General features: G+C 44.0%; 1 protein-coding gene across 6 annotated transcripts in view; it reads left to right on the forward strand.

The window, feature by feature from the left end:
- RIPOR2 (RHO family interacting cell polarization regulator 2) overlaps positions 1–19,909 on the forward strand; it is a 235,789-nt gene extending 215,880 nt beyond the window's left edge. For all 6 annotated transcript variants that reach the window (XM_054254767.2, XM_078368180.1, XM_035294745.3 and 3 more), the window contains 6 exons: positions 875–1,036; positions 3,353–3,511; positions 6,896–7,098; positions 8,702–8,785; positions 11,474–11,564; positions 17,708–19,909. In XM_054254767.2, the coding sequence (XP_054110742.1) occupies positions 875–1,036; positions 3,353–3,511; positions 6,896–7,098; positions 8,702–8,785; positions 11,474–11,564; positions 17,708–17,808 (800 nt within the window). In that variant the 3' untranslated portion in view covers positions 17,809–19,909. The remainder of the gene's footprint in view (positions 1–874; positions 1,037–3,352; positions 3,512–6,895; positions 7,099–8,701; positions 8,786–11,473; positions 11,565–17,707) is intronic.
- The last annotated feature ends 4,313 nt before the right edge of the window (positions 19,910–24,222 follow it).

The following is a 24,222-nucleotide window of genomic DNA, read 5'->3' on the forward strand; positions in this document are numbered from 1 at the left end:
CACTATAAGTGGGTGACCTTGGCTGGTCTCTGAGGGGCATGAAGAGGGGCAGGACATTCAGGCCGCCAGTGACTTGTGTCCTTTCCTCTCCCAGCCCCCTCCTCATGATGGCAACACATTCAAGTGAAACATTGTTCCTGCACCACCTGGCACCATGCTGTTTGGTCATTTCAGTCAGAGAAGACCTGGGCAGGGTAAAAATGTCCTCCAGCCACCTACTGCTACCTCCCATCCCCTTCAGGAAACTCTCCTGAAGTCTGAGTCTCTGATCTCTATGATTTCTGCATGGAGTTACAGGAAACCCCACGATTGGAAAGTCTCCCAAGGGCAGAGCTCCTGTTTCCCAACTCTGACAGCAAACAGCCTTGCATTTGCTCCATTTCCTTTGCTCCCCAGGCAGGATGAGTTTCTTGTCATAACTTCTTTATCCCTCAGGCCATCTGCCAACCACACAGGAATTGGTAATCCCAGCACTTTGGGAGGCCAAGGCAGGTGGATCACCTGAGGTCAGGAGTTGGAGACCAGCCTGGCCAACACGGCGATACTCCGTCTCTACTGAAATACAAAAATTAGCCAGGCGTGGTAGCACATTCCTGTAATCCCAACTACTTGGGAGACTGAGACAGGAGAATCGCTTGAACCTGGGAGGCGGCGCTTGCAGTGAGCCGAGATCGTGCTACCCCACTCCACTGAAGGTCACAGAGTGTGATGTCATCTCAATAATAATAATAATAATAAACTACTACATTTTATGTAGTATTATGGGGAGAAAGAAAGGTTTCCAAAGAACACACACACACACCCTTTCCCCAACACGTCTCCCTCTGCTTCATTTCAAACGTGTCGTGAGATGATGGTTGCTCTTCTCTTGCAGCCATACCAGAGTTTCACAAAAAGCCGTCTCTGCTGTCATTCTGGACCAAGTGCTGCAGCCCCATTGGTGTGTACCACAGCTCAGCGGACAGAGTGACTAAGCAGCTGGAGGCCAGCTTTGCCAGAACTGTCAACAAACAGTATCCAGGACTTGCAGACCCAGGTATGAGGCAGCAGTAGAAAGAGAATTCCTGTCTTTCGGTGAGAGTGGGCGCTGGGGTGGGGGTGCAGGGGTCCTCTACCATTTGCCTGCAGATGGGAAGCACACAAAAGGCCAGCCCTGAAAACAGAATTGTACTGTCCAGGGAAAACACTGTCTACTCAGACTTAAGAAAAGAAAGATGTTGAACGTGTTTTAATTCAGAACATCAGCAGTGACATTTACTACATTTTGGCCTGGCGCAGTGGCTCACATCAGTTAATCCCAGCACTTTGGGAGGCCAAGGCAGGTGGATTCACCTGAGGTCAGGAGTTGGAGACCAGCGTGGCTAACATGGCACAACTCCATGTCTACTAAAAATACAAAAATTAGCCAGGCATGATGGTGCATGCCTGTAACCCTAGCTACCTGGGAGACCAGCAGGAGAGGCGCTTGAACCCAGGAGGCAGAGGCTGCGGTGGCGGAGAGCGCACCACTGCCCTCCAGCCGAGGTGACAGAGTGAGACTCCATCTCAGTCATAATAAAGCTACTACATTTTCATGGATTGTTCTTTCCAGAGTATACTTCTCTCATTACAACGTCACCAGTATGACAGCATCAGATGCAGCAATCACTTTGGAAACACCGTTCGGCAGTTTCTACTAAAGCTCAATATACCCCCCTCTTGGATCCGGCAAATTCACTCCTAAATAATTAAAGACAAAGAAGTGCTATGTTCACAAGGAAGGACATTTATAAGAGGGTTCATTGGACAACGTCAATGCCCGCAAGAGAATGGAGAAATTGTAGTATACTCATAGCATCAAGTATCACACCACGATTAAAAAAATAGAGACCATCTCTGTCCCCAGGGGGAATAAAGTAGTGTGATAACAGCTCACTTCAGCCGCGACATCCTCGGCTCAGGAGATTCTCCCCCTTAGTCCCTTTGTACTGGGACTATAGGCAGATGCCAACACGCCTGGCTAATTTTGGTACTTTTAGTAGAGACGGGGTTTTACCCACTTGCCCAGGCTGGTTTTGAACCCTTGGACTCAAGCAATTGTCCCACTTTGGCCCCCCAGAGTGCCAGGATTATAGGCATGAGCCACTGCACTGGGCCAGCAATTTCTTTTTTTTTTTTTTTCTGAGGTGGAGTCTCACTCTGTTGCCCAGGCTGGAGTGCAGTGGCATGATTTCAGCTCACGTCAGCCTTCTCCCTTCAGGTTCAAGTGATCCTCGTGTCTCAGCCCCCGAGTAGCTGGGATTACAGGCACGAGCCACCATGCCCAGCTAATTTTTGTACTTTTTGTAGAAACAGGGTTTCACCATGTTGGCCAGTCTGGTCTCGAACTCCTGACCTAAGAGTGATCCACCTGCCTCGGCCTCCCAAAGTGCTGGGATTACAGTTGTAAGCTACTGCACCCGCCCTGGGCCAGCAAGATGAATCTCACCGATGCTTTGTTGTATAAAAGAACAAGACACCAAAAGTACATACTATATAACTCCATTTACATGAAGTTCAAGAACAGGCAAAACTGATTTATGTTGAGAGAAGTCAGACTGTGAGGTGCCTATTTGTGCCCCTCCTGTCCTTTCTCTTCCCTTAATTTTTCCTTCGTTCTTTCCTTCCTTTCTTCTCTTTTCCTCTCTCACTTTTCTCTTCCTCCTCCTTCTTCTCTCTCCTACACACACATATATAATATTTATTCATTATATATAATATATGTAAGGGAAGGGGCACAGGAAAACCTTATGGAGTGCGGGCCCTCTCCGTATCTTGATGTAAATGGCAGTTACACAGGTGTGCACATGGGCAGAAACCATCTAGCTGCTTACTCACCAGCTCCACTCTATCTTCAACCACAGTAAAAGATAAACAGCTTATTGAGCCAGGTGTGATGGCTCACGCCTGCAATTCCATCTACTTGGGAGGCTGAGCAGGAGGACTGCTTGAGCCCAGGAGTTTGAGACCAACCTGGGCAACAAAGTGATACCCTATCTCTAAAAAAAATAAGAATAGCTGTGAGCAGTGGTTCACGCCTGTAATCCTAGCACTTTGGGAGGCAGAGGTGGGCAAATTGCCTGAGCTCAGCAGTTCAAGACCAGCCTGGGGTGTTAGCCAGGCCTGGCAGCATGTACCTGTAGTCTGAGCTACTTGGGAGGCTAAGACAGGAGAATTTTCTTGAACCTGGGAAGCAGAGGTTGGCAGTGAGCTGAGATCACACCTCTGCACTCCAGTGTGGGCAACAGAGCGAGACTCCTAAATAAATAAATAAAACGTTGAACGAATGAATGGTCACATATTTAAAGCTTCTGTGTCTTTCCCTTCCAAATAGTGTTTCGAACTCTGGTGTCCCAAATTCTGGACCGGGCTGAGCCTCTGCTTTCCACCAGCCTGTCCTTGGAAGTCGTCACTGTTTTCCAGTATCACAGTTACTTCACCAGCCACGGTGTGAGTGACCTGGAGAGTTACCTGAGCCAGCTGGCCAGGCAAGGTGGGACATATTCTTTTGTCACATTATAGTGGTGGCTCAATTTGGGCATTATCTCTGGTCTTTTCAATCATGGCTTTTGGCAGTGATAGCCTTTTGCTTTTTCAAGTTCACAGTAGAGGTGCAATTTGCCTTTTAAATGACTTCTGGACCTTGACTACCAGTGAGCCCCTTGTTAATGAATCAGGGATTCACTAGGAGCAACTCAACCATCTGGCAGATGGTTGTTTTTTTTTTTTTACAGGAAGCTGGCAAATGATTCAAGCTTTCACTGCACCGTATTTCCTTCAGTAATGTGTTTGCCATTAGTCAGATCCACCCGACAGGCAGTACTATTTTACACTGCCCTTTTTGGTGAGGCTTTCATTAATAATAGGACAAAACAGGCCGGGCGCGGTGGCTCAAGCCTGTAATCCCAGCACTTTGGGAGGCCGAGGCGGGTGGATCACGAGGTCGAGAGATCGAGACCATCCTGGTCAACAAGGTAAAACCCCGTCTCTACTAAAAATACAAAAAAATAGCTGGGCGTGGTGGCGCGTGCCTGTAATCCCAGCTACTCGGGGGGCTGAGACACAAGAATTGCCTCAACCCAGGAGGCGGAGGTTGCGGTAAGCCGAGATCGCGCCATTGCACTCCAGCCTGGGTAACAAGAGCGAAACTCAGTCTCAAAAAAAAATAATAATAATAGGACAAAACAGAGTTTCAGAGAAAGCAGGTAAGTCACGGTGGGGAGGGAAAGGAGGAAAAGGTGGAAAACTAACTCCAGAGTTGCATGTGCAGGGAACAAGGAGAGCCGCTGCCAGAGCAGGCGTGCAGCAATGAAGCTGGCTCTTGCCATTCCACATGGCCCTTCAGAGACAGGAAATAAAATAATGATCTGAATCAAGTGAAAACCACTTTGGGAGTGCAGCCAGGTAGTGAGGGGCTGCTTTCTGGTTCCCAGGTTTGTGCTCTATCAACCCACAGAGCCTTGACAATGCAGGTTAAAAGGGACAGGAGGAATGAGGTGTGTTCTTTGGAGCAAGGTGAGTCTGACACGGCACCAGGCAGCAGCAACGTGTCTGGCACACGCCCAGGCTTAGCCCTTCTGTTTCCAGAACATCAGACCCTGCAACAACACAGTCAGCACACTGGGTAGCATCATCATGAAGGAAGAAAAATCTTCCTCTACCCAGCACTGTACCAGCACGGAGAGTGGGAGAGAGTCTGTGTGTGACCCTTTACAACGGCAGACACCAGCACAAAGAATAGGAAGAGACAGCATGGGCAGAAAGACCTTGTTTCAGGACCACAAAGCCTTATTTTATAATATAATAGTCTTCTTTATTCTTTTACTGAATGGAGTTCCACTCTTGTTACCCAGGCTGGGGTGCAATGGCATGAATGTCAGCTCACTGCAACCTCCGCCTCCGGGGTTCAAGCGATTCCCCTGCCTCAGCCTCCTGAGTAGCTGGGATTACAGGCAGGTACCACCATGCCCTGCTAATTTCTGTATTTTTAGTAGCAATGGGGTTTCACCATGTTGGTCAGGCTGGTCTCGAATTCCTGACCTCGTGATCCTCCCACCTCAGCCTCCCAAAGTGCTGGGATTACAGGCGTGAGCCACCACGCCCGGCCCTATTATAGTCTTCATTTCTTGGTACTAAATACGTCCTGATCTAAATGAATTTTCTGAGAAACTTTCTGTTAGTTTATATCAGTGGAGATGTACATCTCTAGCCTCCTATACTACATTGTCCCCAGAAAGGCCTACTCATTTGCTAACAGGAATGAGGAGTGACAATAAAAAAACACTCTTAACCTTTTAAGTGTCTTTTTTTCTTTCATCATAAAAGGGAAAAGCCTTCATTATTTAAAAAAAATTAGAAAACAGAGAAATATAAAGAAAAAAATCCAATCTCTCCTTCTCCTACTTTTGAAATTGTATGTATTTTCCAGTTGAATGCACGTGGGTTTTAGATTTCAAACTCGTAATTATGCCTTATAGAGTATTGACCCTGTTTTTTTATTTGACATTATGTTCTGTTATTATTCTTTGAAAGCATTTATGTTATATTAGATATTAGATTAATAGTTCGGCATTTGAATGTATACTAATGTATTTGGTTATGCTGTTGAATATTTAGGCTAATTTCTGTGATTTATTTCGATGTTATAATCCATAGTGCTTCCTTGAGGCTTCTGACTAGGGTGTTTATTTACAAAGCAGTGACATTAATGGAGCATCCACAGCAAGGAAAATACGAAATTCAAGCCAAAAGCAAATCTAAATAAGTCACAAATCTGTCTGCTGTGTAGGGAATGTTGCTTTATGCATGGAGCATGAACTTGGCTTTTATTCTTCCATCTGTACTGACCAGACACATTCTCATTCCAGTATTTTTGTGACTAATGGGTAATCATGCTAGATTTCTGGTTAGGGAGTAGAGGACACTCCTTATTCATGGAACATGGTTAATTTGTCCAAATGGGACTCAAGACCTTATTCTTTAATATAGTCTTCATATACCAACCAACATAATGGGTTGCTCTGGTCGGGCACTGTGGCTCACATCTGGAATCCCAGCACTTTGGGAGGCCAAGGTGGGTGGATCACCTGAGGTCAGGAGTTTGAGACCAGCCTGGCCAACATAGAGAAGCCCCAGCTCTACTAAAAATAGAACAATTAGCTGGGTGTGGTGGTGTATGCCTGTAATCCCAGCTACTCCAGCCTGGGCAACAGAAGTGAGACTCTGTCTCAAAAAAAAAAAAAAAAAAAATAGAGAGAGAGAGAGAAAGAAAGAAATGTATTCCTTCATCAGGGCCCACATGCCTCAGTGCAGACTTGGTTTCTGCACTGGCTTCACCCAGGATTGGAGTTTTGCCAGCCAGGTTTGACTAACAGACAGAGGAGCAACTGAGTCTGCCATACATACATTAGGAAGATTGTAAAAAAATGTTTACGCAGGGCCACGCACTGTGGCTCACGCCTGTAATCCTAGCACTTTGGGAGGCAGAGGCGGGTGGATCACCTGAGGTCGGCAGTTCAAGACCAGCCTGGCCATCATGGTGAAACCCCATCTAATTAAAAAAAAATGTTTATGTATATTTTCTTCTGTGTATTTTTATATTGGGCTAATTCATCTACAAGTTATTGTTGTAGCCATTATGAGATAGAGACCCACCTTCACTTTTTCCCATGTGCTTTTCCATCACTGTAATCCAGCTATTTGAATAGTCTGACCTTTTCTCACCAATCTGAAATACCACCTTTATCAGATACTGATTTTTCATGTGTATTTGTTATATACTGTACTTTCTTTTATACTTGAGTCCTATTTATGTTTGTAATGAGCTCGTTACTTTAGCATGTCAGAACATGAAATCTCCTTCCTTCTTACCCGCTAGTTTCCATGGTTCAGACTCTGCAGTCATTAAGAGATGAAAAACTGCTACAGACCATGAGTGACCTTGCTCCCAGCAACCTCCTGGCCCAGCAGGAAGTACTCAGGACTCTGGCTCTGCTCTTAACCAGAGAGGACCATGAAGTCAGTGAGGCTGTGACGCTTTTCTTGGCAGCTGCCTCCAAAAATCAGCATTTCAGGGAAAAGGTAGGACACGGCACCACGGCCGTTGAGCCAGAAGCCGGTTTAATTTTCTATCATTTACTCATAATATTTTAGCATTTATTCTTTTATAAAATAATTTCTCTGCTTATCAATAATATTCTGTAAAAAATTAAAACTAAAGAAATATAGGTAAGTACCCCCTACATTCAGCCCCCAGAAAAAAACTATTACTAACATACTGTCTCTTCTTTCAGATTTTTGTCTATACATATGCTAACATGCATAATTCTTAAAGTCAGATCACACTATTCTGTTTCATAATGGACTTTTTAATGGCATATATCATGGTTGTTTTCTTTCCTTGACAGAACATATTGATCTACTTAATTATATTTATGAATGGATGGCATGTCTGAATATAAATATCCTAGAATTTATTTTCTTACTCTATATTAGTGGGCATTTGTGTAGTGTCTAATTCTAAAAATATTACACCACACGCTTGGCTAACTTTTTTATATTTTTAGTAGAGACGAGGTTTCACCATTGTTGGCCAGGCTGGTCTCGAACTCCTGATCTCAGGGTCCAACATGGCGAAACCCGTCTCTACTACAAATAAAAAAAATTAGCCGGGCATGGTGGTGGTCACCTGTAGTCCCGGCTACTCCAGCTACTCAGGAGGCTGAGGCAGGAGAATCACTTGAACCCGGGAGGTGGAGGTTGCAGTGAGCTGAGATGTCGTGCCATTGCACTCTAGCCTAGGTGACAGAGCAAGATTCTGTCTCAAAAAAAAAAAAAAAAAGACAGCTTTTATGTAGAGATTTTTACACAGAGCATTTATTTGCCATGTGTCAAACTCAGCAAATCTCAAACTGATATCACCACCCTCCTCCCTGGAATGTACTGCCTCTTCCTGTCTTCCTTATTTCTGCCTGAATACCTTTGTTTCCAATCAACTTCCCCACTGAAATCTAACCCATCATTTCCATTCAAGTTCAAACATTTTCTGAAACCTATCCTGGCATTCCGTAAGATTTTCTCTTCCCCAAGTGACTGACTTACCTTGTAGCTTTCTTATGGCACCTAATACATTTCTTCTCTTCAGTTCCTTCTAACAGTCAGCACTTCTACCATATCTAAGGGCTCCTTAAAGCCAGAACCGTAACTCTCTATCTCCCAATTTTATTCAATAAATTGATCCCTTATATTCTTCTAGAGTCATGAATTTTAGGAGAATGTTTCAAATCTTGGAATGACACATGGGACAAGGGGCAGGAGCTTGCAGGCCTTTATGAAGGGACATAAAGAAAGGGTTAACACCTCAAAAGACATAGTTCATGACCCAGAATCAAAAACAGCTTTGGGAAATTTTGCCTTCCTCGTTACTTAGTTTAAAAAATTACCTCTAGGTGGCCAAAAAAAGCCCACCATCATTATAGGTCTAGGAGAATACAGGGGATCAATTTATGGAATGAACGGCTCTTTTAATTAATATGAATTTCAGTGGCTTTTTTTGCTTGCTCTGAAGGTAATGCAAAATGTCTGTGTTGTCCACTATAGGTTATCCCAGGGGTGAAAATGAGCTATCCCTCTTAGACTACGAACAGACCAAAATGCCTTCACAGCGTCCCTCCTTCTCTTTCAGGCCTTGCTCTATTACTGTGAAGCACTAACAAAGACAAACCTCCAGCTCCAGAAAGCAGCTTGCCTGGCCCTGAAAATCCTTGAGGTAAAGCCCAGCCTCAGAGCCCCCACCCATCCACCCCTCAACCACCACCCTCCCACCCCATCATCCCAGGCAGCTCAGCTTGGAGAGCTTGGAGCCAGGCTAAACTGAGTGCATATAGCAGCTTTTGTTTCATGTTTGAAAAGACCTTTTTTAAACAGTATTTCTTGTTTCCTTTGCACCATATATTAGTTTTAGTATTTTTTTCCCCTTAAACAGTAACGACCTGTGACTTTGTTTTGTTATAGTCAACAAGTGGCAGAAAATAATCATGTTTTTCACTAGCCCAGAGGAATCAGTTTGCCTTAGGTCAGTATTAGAAAAGTATATCTGATTAGCCAGGATGATGGCTCACACCTATAATTCCAACATTTTGGGAGGCTGAGGCTAGTGGGTCACCTGAGGTCAGTTTGAGACCGGCCTGGCCAACATGGTGAAACTTCGTCTCTACAAAAATACAAAAATTAGCCAGGCATGATGGCAGGTGCCTGTAATCCCAGCTACGCAGGAGGCTGAGGTGGAAAAATCACTTGAACCCAGGAGGCAGAGGTTGCAGTGAGCCAAGATCCTGCCATTGCACTCCAGCTTGTGTGGTAGAGCGAGACTCTATCTCAAAAAAGAAAGAAAAGAAAAGTCTGTGTTACATATCTTATGTTTCTTATCCTAAAAGGGAGATGAGTTGTATGGTGCCTGCACTCATTTTTATTGTGAACAACGAAAAGCAGGGACAAGTAAGATTTGAAAAGAAGCACTAAAACGGAGTGTGCCACTGAGTTCCCACACGCTCTTTACGAAGCAGAGAACCAGCTTTGCTGTCACGAGCAGGTGTAGTGAGCAGGGAAAGCTAGAATGTAAACAAGTACGCGAAGACGGAGAACTCCTGACGTTGAAGTTTCCCTCTCAATAGGCACGATGTAATGATCGACCTACCTTCATCGCAAAAAATAAGACAAATCAGTCTTGAGAAAAGAATGAGAGAAGTCTGGGCACAGAGACTCATGCCTGTAATCCCAGCATTCTGGGAGGCCGAGGCGGGCAGATCACTTGAGGTCAAGAGTTCAAGACCAACCTGGCGAACATGAGGAAAGCCTCTACTAAAAATACAAAAAAAGTAGCCATTGTGGCGCACACCTGTAATCCCAGCTACTGGGGAGGCTGAGGCAGAACTGCTTGAATCCAGGAGACAAAGGTCGCAGTGAGCTAAAATTGCGCCACTGCACTCCAACCTGGGTAACAGAAACTCCATCTCAAAAAAAAAAAAGAATGAGAGAAAACTATACTTTAGAACTTGCCAAAATCTTGGAAAAGAGGCAGGGACCTGCAGGCCTGATGACACATAAAGAAAGGGATTATGTGTCAATACCTCAAAAGAAAATACCTCAAAAGAAAAAGTTAATGGCCCGTGATCAAAAACAGCTCTAGGGCCAGGCGTGCTGGCTCACACCTGTAATCCCAGCACTTTGGGAAGCCGAGGTGGGCAGATCACTTGAGCCCAGGAGTTCAAGACCAGCCTGGCCAACGTAGTGAAACCCCGTCCTTACTAAAAATACAAAAATTAGCCAGGCAGGGTGGCACACACCTGTAATCCCAGCTACTTGGGAGGCTGAGGCAGGAGAATCTCTTGAACCCAGGAAACAGAAGTTGCACTTAGCCAAGATCATGCAGCTGTACTCCAGCCTGGGTGACAGAGTGAGACACCGTCTCAAAAAAAAAGGAAAAAAGGATAGGAAAATCACCTTCAGATGCCCAAAAAGAAAGCCCACAGTGATCGCTATTTATTTGGGTGCTCTCAATCTCCAGTGGTGTATCAGTGATGGATGTCTGTGATAAAAAGGAAATAAAGACATAAGGATACAGTGGTCTATATGGGTTTTCATGGATTTTCATACTTTAAATCCACTAGACTCTCAATTCTTGAGGAGTCTCTCATGCCTGAGGAATAGTCTGGTTCATGGAGTGCTCAATAAATATTTGTGGAACAAACAAATAGAATAATTCTCATTATTGGCCTTTACCTCCTCCTCTATTTTAGTATATAAGCTAAATATTAAGAATTTTTATATTGGAGCCATTTTGGAATCAGTGAGATTCGGTGGGAAGAACAAGAGAAGATGGATTCTCTTCTGGAAAGGCAAGCTAGTCACTTCTCTCCTCTAGACCAGGAGTCTGCTGTGGAATAAGGAATTTTGCTGATCACCAGAATTCCTGAAAATAACTCCGGGCTCCATCCCAGGAAATTCCAATATAGTGCATCTGGAGTAGCACCCAGGAATATGTACTTTTAAGGGACTGAGGCAGTCAGCTATGTTTAATCCCATAGGTAAGATGGCTTTTAGAGTTCCTACCAGCTGGCCAGACGCAGTGGCTCGCACCTGTAATCCCACCACTTTGGGAGGCCAAGGCAGAAGGACTGCTTGAACCCAAGAGTTTGAGACCAGCCTGGGCAGCATAGTGAGACCTCATCTCTATAAAAAATAAAAAATAAAAAATTAGTCCTGGCTACTTAGGAGGCTGAGGCAGGAGAACTGCTTGAGCCCAGGAGGTCAAGGCTGCAGTGAGCTATGGTCGCTCCATTGCATTCCAGCCTGGACAGCAAAGCAAGGCTAAGTTCCACCAGCCGTGAAACGCCAAGTCTCATGGGACTCTATCCGTAAATGTCAGAACGCAATTTAAACTATTTTTCCCCCATAGGCTACTGAAAGCATTAAAATGCTGGTGACACTGTGTCAGTCTGATGCTGAAGAAATCAGAAATGTGGCCTCAGAAACCCTCTTGTCTCTGGGTGAGTTTTAGTGTTGTTGTTCACGTGATTGTTTGCTTCTAGCCCTCTCAAGGAGAACAGTAAGGAGAAGTTTCATGTGCCCTGTTTTAGCAGTTTCCTCCCTGGAGGCTGTCTTCTCACACTCTCCGGGTACGAAGAACGCATCAGTGTCCATCTCACCCCAACTCCTTCTTCTGTCTGGTTGCTAATTATAATGTAGAATATAATTATATCCTCTGGAGCCTTTCTTTATGGATTGATCAGTCTGTGTACCATTTGGAATCAAGAACACAGAAGTCAAACCATAAAGCAGAGGCAACAGGAATCCAGGTTGGGTTGCCAGGGTGGGGTTGACAGTCCCTGGAGGACAGAGATTGGTTGAGGTACCAGAGATGCATCCCAGGGAGTACAGCCCCCAGTATCTCAGCCTCACCCTGACTCCCAGGTTAACCTCTGACTGTCCTGTGGCCTCTGCCCATCTGAACCCTGATACCTAAGAAAAGAATTGGAGTACTTATTTTATTCTGGAATATCCAGATAACCCTTCCTTTTTACTTTATTTTATGAAGATTCATTCCAAGCAGGTGTTACACATTTATTCTTTTTTGGGAACTTGGGACAGTAAGGAAAGCCTTTCTTAACTCTGTATTAAAAATTGTAAGTAGCGGGGTGTGCTGGTTCATGCCTGTAACCCCAGCACTTTGGGAGGCCAAGGCGGGAGGATCACTTGAGGTCAGGAGTTTGAGACCAGTCTGGCCAACATGATGAAAACCCGTCTCGACTAAAAATACAAAAATTAGCCAGGTGTGGTGGCGTGCACCTTTAGTCCCAGCTACTTAGGGGGCTGAGGTAGGAGAATTGCTTGAAACCAGGAGACTGAGGTTGCAGTGAGCTGAGATCGCGTCATTGCACTCCAGCCTGAGGGACTGGAGAGCAAGACTCTCTCAAAAAAAAAAAAGTATAAATAGTTACTATAAATAATTTTACTTCAACAGCACACTCTTAAAGTGTAAAAACTATGCTCCTAGAAATCCTCAGTAGCCAATCCATAATGCAGCTTGAAAAAAAGCCACCCGGCCAGGCGCAGTGGCTCACACCTATAATCCCAGCACTTCAGGAGGCCGAAGTGGGTGGATCATGAGGTCAAGAGATCCAGACCTTCCTGGCTAACGCAGCCAAACCCTGTTTCTACTAAAACTGAAAAAAAAAAAAAAAAAAAAATTAGCTGGGCATGGTGGCACACGCCTGTAGTCCCAGCTACTCAGGAGGCTGAGGCAGGAGAATTTTGCTTGAACCCAGGAGGTGGAGGCTGCGGTGAGCCAAGATCACACCACTGCACTCCAGCCCGGGTGACAGAGCAAGACTCCATCTTTAAAAATAAATAGAAAAAGAAAAAAGCCACCCTTGTTTGGTGATAGTAACTTAACATGAGGAAGAATCTCGTGGCATGTATAATCACCGTGAAAATCGCACTTATTGTTAGGCCCTCTTTCTTACAATTATGGGTTTAGCAAGGCTCCGTTCCACTATTGAATATATTATTTCTTGCACAGAAATCAGCCAGTATGTATTTGTTTAAAGGATAAAAGTTATTCCTTATGGCTGTATTAGGCATAGAAATTATTTAATTCTCTAAAAATATACCCAGGGTATGATTACTTTAAACTCCTTTATCCCTTTATATTCCAAAATAACCATGAAGGGAAGCCAGGCGCTTACGAAGCATAGCCAACACAGCTTCTATTTCCAGCGTAACCTAAGGAAGTTGATCCCTACAGAATGAGCCCCGGGGCCCACTGGATCACCATGCCTGCCTCACCTCAGCTCTTCGCACACTCTCACCAGCCCCATGCCCTCTCAACCACCAGTGTGCAGTGCTCAACACTGGCTGCACATTCGCCAGGGAAGCTTAAACAATCTACTCCCAAAGATTCTGCTTTCATTGGTCCGAAGTGTTCCTTGGCAACAGGATTTTTTAAAGCCTCCCAGGGGATTCTAATATAAAGTTTGAGAACCCCCTGAACTCAATACTGTGAATCTTCTTTGACCCTCATACACAAATACTGGCACATTTTTCTCTCACACAAATGACTAAATATCATGAAAACAGTGTTTTCAGTAGGAATTAATAAAATGCCCTATGTCAAAGGGCAGAAGGTCATTGCAGGCACTTGAAGAACTCGGGGCTGCAAATATTTGCCAACCAGTATGGAGTGATTTCGAGATTTTGGCCTAGAGCTGTGCAATAGAGCCCTCCGCGGTGATGGGGCTGCTCTCTATGCACACTGTCCGGTACGACGGCGGTCACCCTAAGTGGCTATTGAGTTGTTTGCCTTCGCCACCGTGATTGAAGAACTAAAGTTTTAAGTTTACTCAATTTGGAGGCCAGCTGCTCCTTAACTTTCAATGGGGTTACATCCCGATAACCTCATTGTAAGCTGAAAATATTGTTAAGTCAGAAATGCACTTAATACGTCTTACCTACAGATATCGTAGCTTAGCAGCCTACGTTAAACATGCGCAGAACGCTTCCATCGGGCTACAGCTGGGCGGCATCATCTCACACAAAGCCTACTTCATAATCAGTGCTGAAGATCTCATGGACTGTACTGAATACCATGCTGAAAAAGTATGGTTTCTACTTAACACATACAGCTTGTGCATCACTGTAGTCAAAGAATCATAAGTCTAAGCCATTATAAGTCAGGGACCATCTGTAATTACCATTTAAGTGTAAATGTGGTTGGTGGCCACATGTCATTGGTGGCCACTATGTTGGGCAGAACAGTTTCACCCTGACTATGGCCATTCCAGTGCAGCGCAGCTGGACCTCAGCCCTGCTTGGAACCACACTCCCTGACTCCCCAAAGCTCGTGCTCTCTCCCCTCCAACACTCTGCCTACTTCCCGAGGCAGGTAAAGGATTGGCAGAGGGCCAGATGCAGTGGCTCATGCCTGTAATCCCAGCACTTTGGAAGACCAAAGCAGAAGGATTGCTTGAATGCGAGAGCACAGGAGTTCAAGAACAGCCTGATATCTCTACAAAATAAAAATAAATAAAATTAGCTGGAGCTGGGGGCATGATAGCTCATGCCTGTAATCCCAGCACTTTGGGAGGCCAAAGTAGAAGTATTGCTTGAGGGTACGAGTTCTTTCTTGGTTTGTTTGTTTAATAATTTTACTCATTAAAAAAAGATTTCAATTTGATAGAGATGGGTTTTGCCGTGTTGCCCAGGCTGGTCTCTAACTCCTGGGTTCAAGAGAGCCTCCCACTTCGGCCTTCCAAAGTGCTAGGATTACAGGCATGAGCCACTGCACTCGCCGAGGCCAGCAGTTTGAGACCAGCCTGGGCAACATAACAAGACTTTCTCTACAAAAAAACCAAAACAAAACATTTTTTTTTAGGTAGTCAGGCATGGTGACATGAGCCTGTAGTCCCAGCTACTCGGGAAGCTAGGTGGGAGGATCACTTGAGCCTAGGAGATCAAAGCTACAGTGAGCTGTGACTGTGTCACGGCACTCTAGCTCTAGCTCTAAAAAAAAAAAAAAGGACTAGGAGAAGAGCCAAGATAGATCAAGACCCTCTGAAAACTGAGTAAGAGTGAGATACCCACCGTACTCCTGTCACTATAGTGATATTGGCTAACACCCACAGAGGACTTGCTCCAGGCCAGGCGCCGTTCTGAGGGATCTGCAAGGGTTAACTCATCTCATTCTCCCAAGAACTCCATAAAGGCAGAAGCCCTATTAGTTTCATTTTACAGAAAGCAGGCTGAGGCTGTATAACCTGCCTATCGGCACCCTAGTCAGGCACAACATGGAATCTTGAGCCTGGACACCACTGTGCCCTGTGGGGCTCTGGGAGAAGAACGTAACACCTCTAAACTAAAATCTATTCATGAGGAAACTAGGAACGGAACTGGCCTAGCAGTCATGGTTCTTCAAGTGCATTTGTTAGCTGAGGTGTCCATACGGGGGTATGCAAGTGAGCAAAGAGGGAGCACGTGAATGAGCCTAACCCAGGCCCTCTATTTCTCCATCTTCTCCTGCCGTCAACGGGAAAGGTCCTTTGTTTAATCTATTTTATATATCAGTGTTTTGTATATCAATATTTTGTTTTGAGTAAAGGGTTCTACTCCAAACTAATAAAAATTTGAAAACTACCAAAATAGAAAAAATGGAGCATTGCCTCCGAAAAGTCAAGGCATGCAGAGACTACTAAAAAACATCCCTTTCGCGGGCAACATTGTGCAAAAAAAAAATCTCGGCCGGGCACAGTGGCTCACACCTGTAATCCCAGCACTGTGGATGGCCGAGGCGGGTAGATCACAAAGTCAGCAGTTCAAGACCAGCCTGGCCAATATGGTGAAACCCTATCTCTACCAAAAACACAAAACTTAGCTGGGCATGGTGGTGGGTGCCTGTAGTTCCAGCTATTTGGAAGGCTAATTGCTTGAATTAAAAGCAGGATAATTGCTTGAATCCAGGAGGCAGAGAGGTTGCAGTGAGGTAAGATCGCTCCATCGCACTCCAGCCCGGGCAACAGAGTAACACTCCGTATCAAACAAAAATTTTTTTTAATAGTTAGCAGGCTTTTGCCTGTAGAAAAGCTCACTCTACAAGGTTCTTTTAAATACAGGCAGATATGTTTTCCTGCCTAAGGTGTTCCTGAAAAATTCAAACATGGGGGGAAACCCTTCCCAGACTTTTGCCTTACTCAAATGTTTCTGTTTCAAGAGACTACAATATATTATAAAATCCATAATTACAGCCCTTTTCTAAAACTCCCTTGTCTCAATATAATTCCAACATTTTCTGAATCTTTTGTTTTGTTTTGTTTTCCTTCACAGAGAACTTCTTTTTTCTTTTTTTTTTTGAGACAGTCTCGTTCTGATCACCCAGACTGGAGTGCCGTGGTGAGATTTCATCTCATTGCAGCCTCTGGCCCTAGGTTCAAGTGATTCTCCTGTCTTGGCCTCCCAATAGATAGTACTACAGGCGGATGCCACCACACCAGCTAACTTTTTTTTGTATTTTTTAGTAGAGATGAGGTTTCACTATGTTGGTCAGGCTGGTCTCAAACTCCTGACCTCAAGTGATCCACTCACCTTGGCCTCCCAAAGTGCTTGGATTATAGGAGTGACCCACCATGCCCAGCTGAACTTCTGATTAAGCACAACTATTCCATCTTCGTCCCACTTGCATCAAATGTATGAAGGCCTACTTCTTATCACTGTCTCTGCATTTAATTTTCTCATTTTCTAATCATTTTATAAAGTAAAAAATAGAGTGATATATTAAAATTATTTGCAAATGTATCTTCACTGTTCCAGGTGGTGCTACAGGGAAAACAGAACTAGCTGATGGCTGGTGGAAGGGAGCTCCACATGTTTACATAGCCAAGAGTAATTTTTAGCTGAAGTTTGAAAGCCGAAGTTGATTTTACCAATGATCATTTAGATGTATCAATATATAATGTATATGAGTAAAAATTACGTAAAAGTTCAATGCATTCAAGTCAAGGACCAGCCATACTGAAATCCCTAATGTTCTTAAAATAGAGGCCATAGGGCTGGGCGCGGTGGCTCATGCCTATAATCCCAGCACTTTGGGAGGCCGAGGCGGGTGGATCACGAGGTCAAGAGATCAAGACCATCCTGGCCAATATAGTGAAACCCCGTCTCTATTAAATACAAAAAAAAATTAGCTTGGCATGGTGGCACATGCCTGTAATCCCAGCTACTTGGGAGGCTGAGACAGGAGAATCGTTTGAACCCAGGAGGCAGAGGTTGTGGTGAGCCGAGAATGCGCCATTGCACTCCAGCCTGGGTAACAAGAGCAAAACTCCGTCTCAAAAAAAAAAAAAACATAGAGGCCATATGCTTGCTCTGAAATAAGCTGTTATGTGAAATTATCAACATCAAATGGCCATAAGACTTCTTCTCTGTTTCATGCCCTGACATTCTTTTGGTCCCTGGCATTATTTAGCTTCAAAGTTCTTGGTTGTTCTAAGTGTTACCTGGAAAACAATGATACTTAGGAATGACAAAGTTAACATAGCATATCACAGCAATGCACACCTACACAGTTGGCACTATGTCACTTCGAGTAACGAATAAAACATGAAGTCTGAATTGGCGTGTATGTTTAATGTTTTCTATTTAGGAGAAGATGGGCGGCTGGCATATGAACAGTTGGACAAATTTCCTCGAGACTGTGTTAAGGTCGGAGGTCGTCATGGAACTGAGGTTGCCACAGCTTTTTAATTACAGGTTAACTGCCTAACAGCTGTCTTAATGTCTGCCCTTTTCATCAAGATGATGCTGTGGTTTGCCTGGAAATTGTTTAGAACCTCAAGTTCTGCTGAACTTATCTGAATATATAACATGTTATAGGCTGGGCATGGTGGCTCACACCTATACTCCTAGCATTTTGGAAGGCCAAGGCAGGAGAATTGCTTACGCTGAGGAGTTCAAGACCAGCCTGGGCAACATAGCAAGGCCCTGTCTCTACAAAAAAAAAAAAAAAAAAAGTTTCATTAGTCAGGTGTGGTGGTGTGCACCTGTAGTCCCAGCTACTTGGGAGGCTAAGGTGGGAGGATTGCTTGAGTCCAGAAGATTGAGGCTGCAGTGAGCCGCAACTGCACCATTGCACTCCAGACTGGGCGACAGAGCAAAACCCTGCCTCAAAAGCAAAACAACAGCAAAGACAAAAAAAAAAAAAAAAACATGTTATAGAAAGAATTCAGAGTCTAGTTTTACAGTATCTAACTACTTTTCCTTTGGCCAATATAGAATAGGGGTATGTATAATTCTAGATTACATCCTTGATTGTGTCTGACAATACTCAGTGAAAGAGTCCATCTTAATACGTATAAAATTTTAAAATAGCCATCTTTGTACTTTTTTGCAAGTTCCTCTTGAAATAGTCACGTGATACTTTGATAACTATCTTATGCCTTGCAGTTTTTCTCTGTCATGTTCTCAGGGTTGAGTGGTCCCCTTAGCTACCTAACTTTACTTTCAATACAAAGCACAAAGAAGAATCTCTTCAAATAAAATCTGCCTGCAGAACCTGGTAGAATGACCCTTTGTGAGGGTTTAGATGTTTTGATTTCATGTGCGCCCACCTACTCTGGAGGCTGAGGTGGGCAGATCGCTTGAGGCAGAGGTTGCAGTGAGCTGAGCTTGTACCACTGCACTCCAGCCCAGATGACAGAGGAGTGAGACCCAGTCTCAAAACAAAACAAACAAAACAAAACAGAAAAAACACCCTCCCTCAACGTCTTTTGTTTCTTTTCCCCATCCTGAAAATTCAAAAATCAGGTTTCCATTATAGAAAAAAGATAAGTAAATGACGAAGAACTACCTTAAGATTATACCTATACACTTAATAACAAACAAAAAACTCAAAGCTTGTGCTTTTAAAAAAAAAAATTAAGAGCCATTTTTTATGATATTCTTACCGTAGGGGTATTTTGCTGCTAAGACAAATCAAAACCAAAAGCTGTAGATTCACAAAGCTGTGATGCTCTTTGAGGTGGAAGAATCTGGAACTCGGAGAAATCCTAATGGAGTAGGAGTGGAGGGACATTTAGAGTGGTCCCTGCATCTGTAAAAATGACCATGAGATTAGAAAAAAGAAGGACACCCTGAGGGACGGTCACTGCCCCAGGGAAATCACTCACTGGCCAAACAGTGAAAACATCAGGTCCCATCACTGCTTCAGTATCAGAGACGCAAGTCCATTAAGCAAAGGACAAGACCATTTGGTAGCTCTTATTAAAATATCTTTTCTTCCTCTGAAGAATATACAAGGTGGGGTATGCCAAGGTTTCAATACAGTATATGTGAGTGTAATTTAAACTGTGGAAAAGCAACTGTACTATGGATGTGTTTGTATCATTTAGATGTCATTTTAAATATTTACATTTTAGCAAGACCTTTAAAAAGGACTCATTTCATTTCAAATTACAAATTGTTTGCCAGGCTTCTGGCAAATAGTTCTTTCAACTGTGAAGTTATAATGTACATATCTGTATATTTATAAATATTATATATATTCACATACCCTTCACTTTAAAGGTACATTGTACAATCTGTAGTTAGTATGTATAGTCTATAGTTTATGTTAAATGGTTGAAATAGTTCTTTTTATAGCAAGTCAGATCACAGATCTTACAGGATTTTGTGTTTGGTTTATTTTTTACTGTTTTGACTACTGCATGAGGAATTAATTACAGATATTTTGTATTCACTTCTGTATTTTATGTTCGGTTGAGGGGGTGCCTTTTGTTTTGTGGCATTTGTATTCATTGCTCTTTCAGTCATGTAAGTTAAAATAAAAATTATTTTTGAATTACTAGCATCATGTGTAGACTGTTACTTTTTTACACATGCCCTTTCTGAGTTGGTATTTACAAACACACTGCACCTCATTCTCAACTTGATTTTATTCTTAATTTGAAATTCCTTTATCTCTAAGTAGAGATAATAAATCTCAGATTTGTTGTAAAGCTAATTGGAGAGACAACAGCTATGTTTCACTGCTATGGTATCTGTGAGCAGAGACTGTGTGCTCCCTGAGGGCAAAAAGGCATGGTGGCTCAAGCCTGTAATCCCAGCACGAAGGGAGGCTGAGGCAGGAGAATCACCTGAGGTCAGGAATTCGAGAGCAGCCTGGACAACATGGTGAAACCATGTCTTTACTAAAAATACAAAAATAAGCCAGACGTGATAGCACACACGTGTAATCCCAGCTATTCGGGAAGCTGAAATGGAAGAATTGCTTGAACCCAGGAGACAAAGGTTGCAGTGAGCCAAGATCGTGCCACTATACTACCGAGGGCCAGCTGGGCTGTAGAGACCCCCACCCACGAGGCGCTGAATGAATCGAGAGGCCGTCACCCAGATAGAACAGCAACATGGGACTATCCAGGGTGGCCTGCAGCCTTCCCAGCTGAGAGCCCAAGGGGCTGATGGCACTCCAGGCTGAAGGCCCCCAGCAGATTCTGATCCACGTATTTAGTCTCTCTGAACAGGTGATTATTATTAACAAACAGGTGTTCTGTATTTTCTCATAATAAAACATACCAAGTAGGCAGCTGTTGTCCACTTACCACTGATTACAAACGAGCTAAAAGGTATTCTCCACTAGGGAGCCACGGGGGCAGGGGCAGACAAAGAATTGTTTTAACCGGTGTATGATGTTTATACCTTGTCCTCCTACTTTGGAATGTCCCAAGTAGTTTTCTGCTTGGGGTGGGAGTGGCTAGGTGTTTCTTGCCATCCATTCTTCCTAGCAAACAATATATTTTATCATACACTCAGCGTTTCTCAATATTCATAAACTTTACATTTCTCAACACTGCACTCCAGCCTGGGCAACAGAGTGAGATTCTGTCTCAAAAAAAAATAATTTTTAAAGCCTGCATTGATATGCGTATGCCCCCACTCAGACCATAAGCATCATGACGAAGGAGCCCCTGACTTCGAACTCAGACAGTTTTTACCAAGGGACTCATGAAATACCAGTGACTGCTTTTACTGAGTCAGTGGTAAAAACGGTTTCCTCTATAAGGTTTGCTACTATACTGTTTAAATTGCCTTAGTTACTTGACAAAATTATAAAGTAAAATTTTAAACTTTAGTTCACTGAAAAATGCCAGTACTTCTCGCCGTATCAGAAACACTCAAATAAAAAATATTTTTATCCCTGACTTTTTCCTAGAGACAGTACCTCTTAGTAAACAGTATCTTTTGATTCTGAGAAAGTCCTAAGCACAACTTGCTCAAGGAATAATCATTGTTTGCTAAAAATTAGGTCTCTAACTTCTCATGCATTCAATAAGTATTTGTGGCCTACTTACTATGAACAAGGTGTATGCCAAGGACTGTTCTTGGCACTGGAGATAGAGTAGTGGAGAAAAACAAAAGACATAACAACCCCTGCCCTCCCAGGCCTCTATCCTGGCAAGGGAAGACAGCATAGCAGAGAGGGGAAAAATGATTGTACAAGGTAGAGTGAAGAGAGGCACAGGGAGGAGGTAAAGATCACAAGTTTAACGAGAGGGGTCAGGGACCGAGCACAGCGGCTCACACCTGTAACCCCAGCACTTTGGGAGGCCGAGGCTAAGGATCCCTTGAAGCCAGGAGATCAAGACCAGCCTGTGTGACACACTGAAACTCTCATCTCTACAAAAATGTTTAGAACTAGCTGGATGTGGTGATGTGCACCAGTGGTCCCACCTGCTCGGGAGGCTAAAGTGGGAGGATTGCTTGAGCCCAGGAGTTCGAGGCTGCGGCGAGCTATGATCGTGCCATGCACTCTACTCTAGCCTGGGTGACACAGCAACACCCTGTCTTTTAAAAAAAAGAGTGCAAAGGCCTCACAGAAAATTCCCTTTGAGGAATGGCCTGAGGAGCTAATGGGATGAGTCGTGTGGATTATCTCTGAGAAGAACATTCCAGACAGAGGCAACTGGAGGCAACCAAAATATTCCTCACTAAAATGCTGGGGATTACAGTGAAAAGGTTAAACAGGGACATACTCTACCTCTCCTTTCTGCCTCAGTCAGCTCCTAAACAGAGCTCAGAGACAGCAGTGCCAGAGGACCCAGAAACAGACCTCACTCTTCCCATCGATTTACCTCCTGGCATTTTCCGACCTTCTCGAAGCCTGAAGATGGTCTTTCCTTTGTCTTGTCACTAGATAGGATTCGTGGCTCTTTGTCAAAATCCTATTTAAGCAAGGCTCGTAAGCCGTTGCCTAGAGAGAGAAATACTTCTGAACTGAGGTCTCTCCTGCATGTTACGTACAACGCACGTTACGTACAACGCACGTTAATACACTTCTGCTTATTTTTCCTTTGTTAATCTGACTTTTGTTTTCAGGACAGTGTCTCAACAAAAAACCTAAAACTGGAGGCTGGGCACGGTGGCTCAGGCGTGTAATCCCAGTGCGTTGGGAGGCCGAGGTGGGCAGATGATGAGATCAGGAGATTGAGACCACCCTGGCTAACATGGTGAAACCCCGTCTCTACTAAAGACACAAAAAATTAGCCGGGCGTGGTGGTGTTCACCTGTAGTCCCAGCTACTGGGGAGGCAGAGGCAGGAGAATCCCTTGAATCCGGGAGGCGAAGGTTACAGTGAGCTGAGATTGCGCCGCTGCACTCCAGCCTGGGCAACAGAGCGAGACTCTGTCTCAAAAAAAAAAAAAAAAGTAGCGCCAATACATTTGTTAAGTTGAAAATTAGATGTGAGATAGATAGAAGCCAAGGACGAATCCAGAATTTTTTACCTGAACAACTAGAAGGATGCAATGCCATCTTCCAAGATAGAGAAACTGAGAAGCAGCAGGTCTAGGGAGGAAGACCTGGAACTCTGTTTTGGACATATTAAAACTGAAAAGCCTCTTGGACGTTCAAATGGGGAGATCAAGCTGATGACGGAATACGAGTCTGGAATTCAGGTGAGAAATCCAGTTAAAGGTATAAGTTAGAGCAGGCATAGTGGTTCATGCCTGTAATCACAGCACTCTGGGGGGCCAAATGTGGGAGGATCACTTGAGGCTAAAAGTTCAAAACAGCCTGGACAATACAGTGAGAACCCTATCTCTTAAAAAACATTTTTAAATTTGCTAGGTGTGGTGGCCAATAGTCCCAGCTTCTCAGGAAGTTGAGGCAAGAGGATCACTTGAGCCCAGGAGATTGAGGCTGCAATGAGCTGTGATTGGGCCACTGCACTCTAGCCTGGGCAACAGAGCAACAGGTCTCAAAAAAAATATATATATATATATATATATATATATATATATATATAAAATTGCGAGTCTTCAGTATGTGGATAATAGTTAAAGCTATAAACTGGTTTATCTCATCTAGAAAGTGTAGATAAGGGCCAGGCATGGTGGCTAACATCTGTAATCCCGGCATTTAGGAGGCCAAGGTGCGTGGGTTGTTCAAGACCAAGCCTAGGCAACATGGCAAAACCCCATCTCTACAAAACAATTAGCTGGGCATGGTGATGTGCACCTGTGGTCCCAGATACTCAGAAGGCTGAGACGGAAGGATCACCAAAGCCCAGGAGGTCGCGGCTACAGTGAGCCAAGACCACGCAGTGCACTCCAGCCCGGGGGACAGAGAGAGACCTTGTCTCAAAAAGAAAAAGAAGAAGAAAAGAACACATACTAAGACTGATGAGCCTTGGGGCCCTCCAATAGTCAGAGTTCATAAAGAAGAAGGGGAATCGGTAAAGAAAAGTGAGGGGCCCAGGAGGAGGAAAATCAGGAATGTGGCATCTTAGAAGCTGGGTGGAAAAGTGTTTCAGAGAGAAAGGGGTATCAGATGTCAAAGAATTGAATTCAGCAGAAGAGAGGTCATCAGTGACCCTGACAGACAATGTCAGTGGAGTCATGGGTTGAAATCTTATTTAAAGTCCATCCAAGCAAGAATGAGAAAGACTGGAGCTGGTGAGTACAGCAACTCTTTAAAGAGCTGTGCTGTAAAGGGGAGTGGGGAAGTGGATGTGTAGGAAAAAGCATTATCAAATTAACAGACTGGTTTTTGTTTGTTTGTTTGTTTTGTTTAGTTTTCTTTTTGAGACAGAGTCTCATTCTGTCACCAGGCTGGAGTGCAGTGGCGCAATCTTGCCTCATGCAACCTCTGCCTCCCAGGTTCAAG

The sequence above is a fragment of the Callithrix jacchus genome, chromosome 4, assembly GCF_049354715.1.
Source record: "Callithrix jacchus isolate 240 chromosome 4, calJac240_pri, whole genome shotgun sequence".
NCBI lineage: Eukaryota > Metazoa > Chordata > Mammalia > Primates > Cebidae > Callithrix > Callithrix jacchus.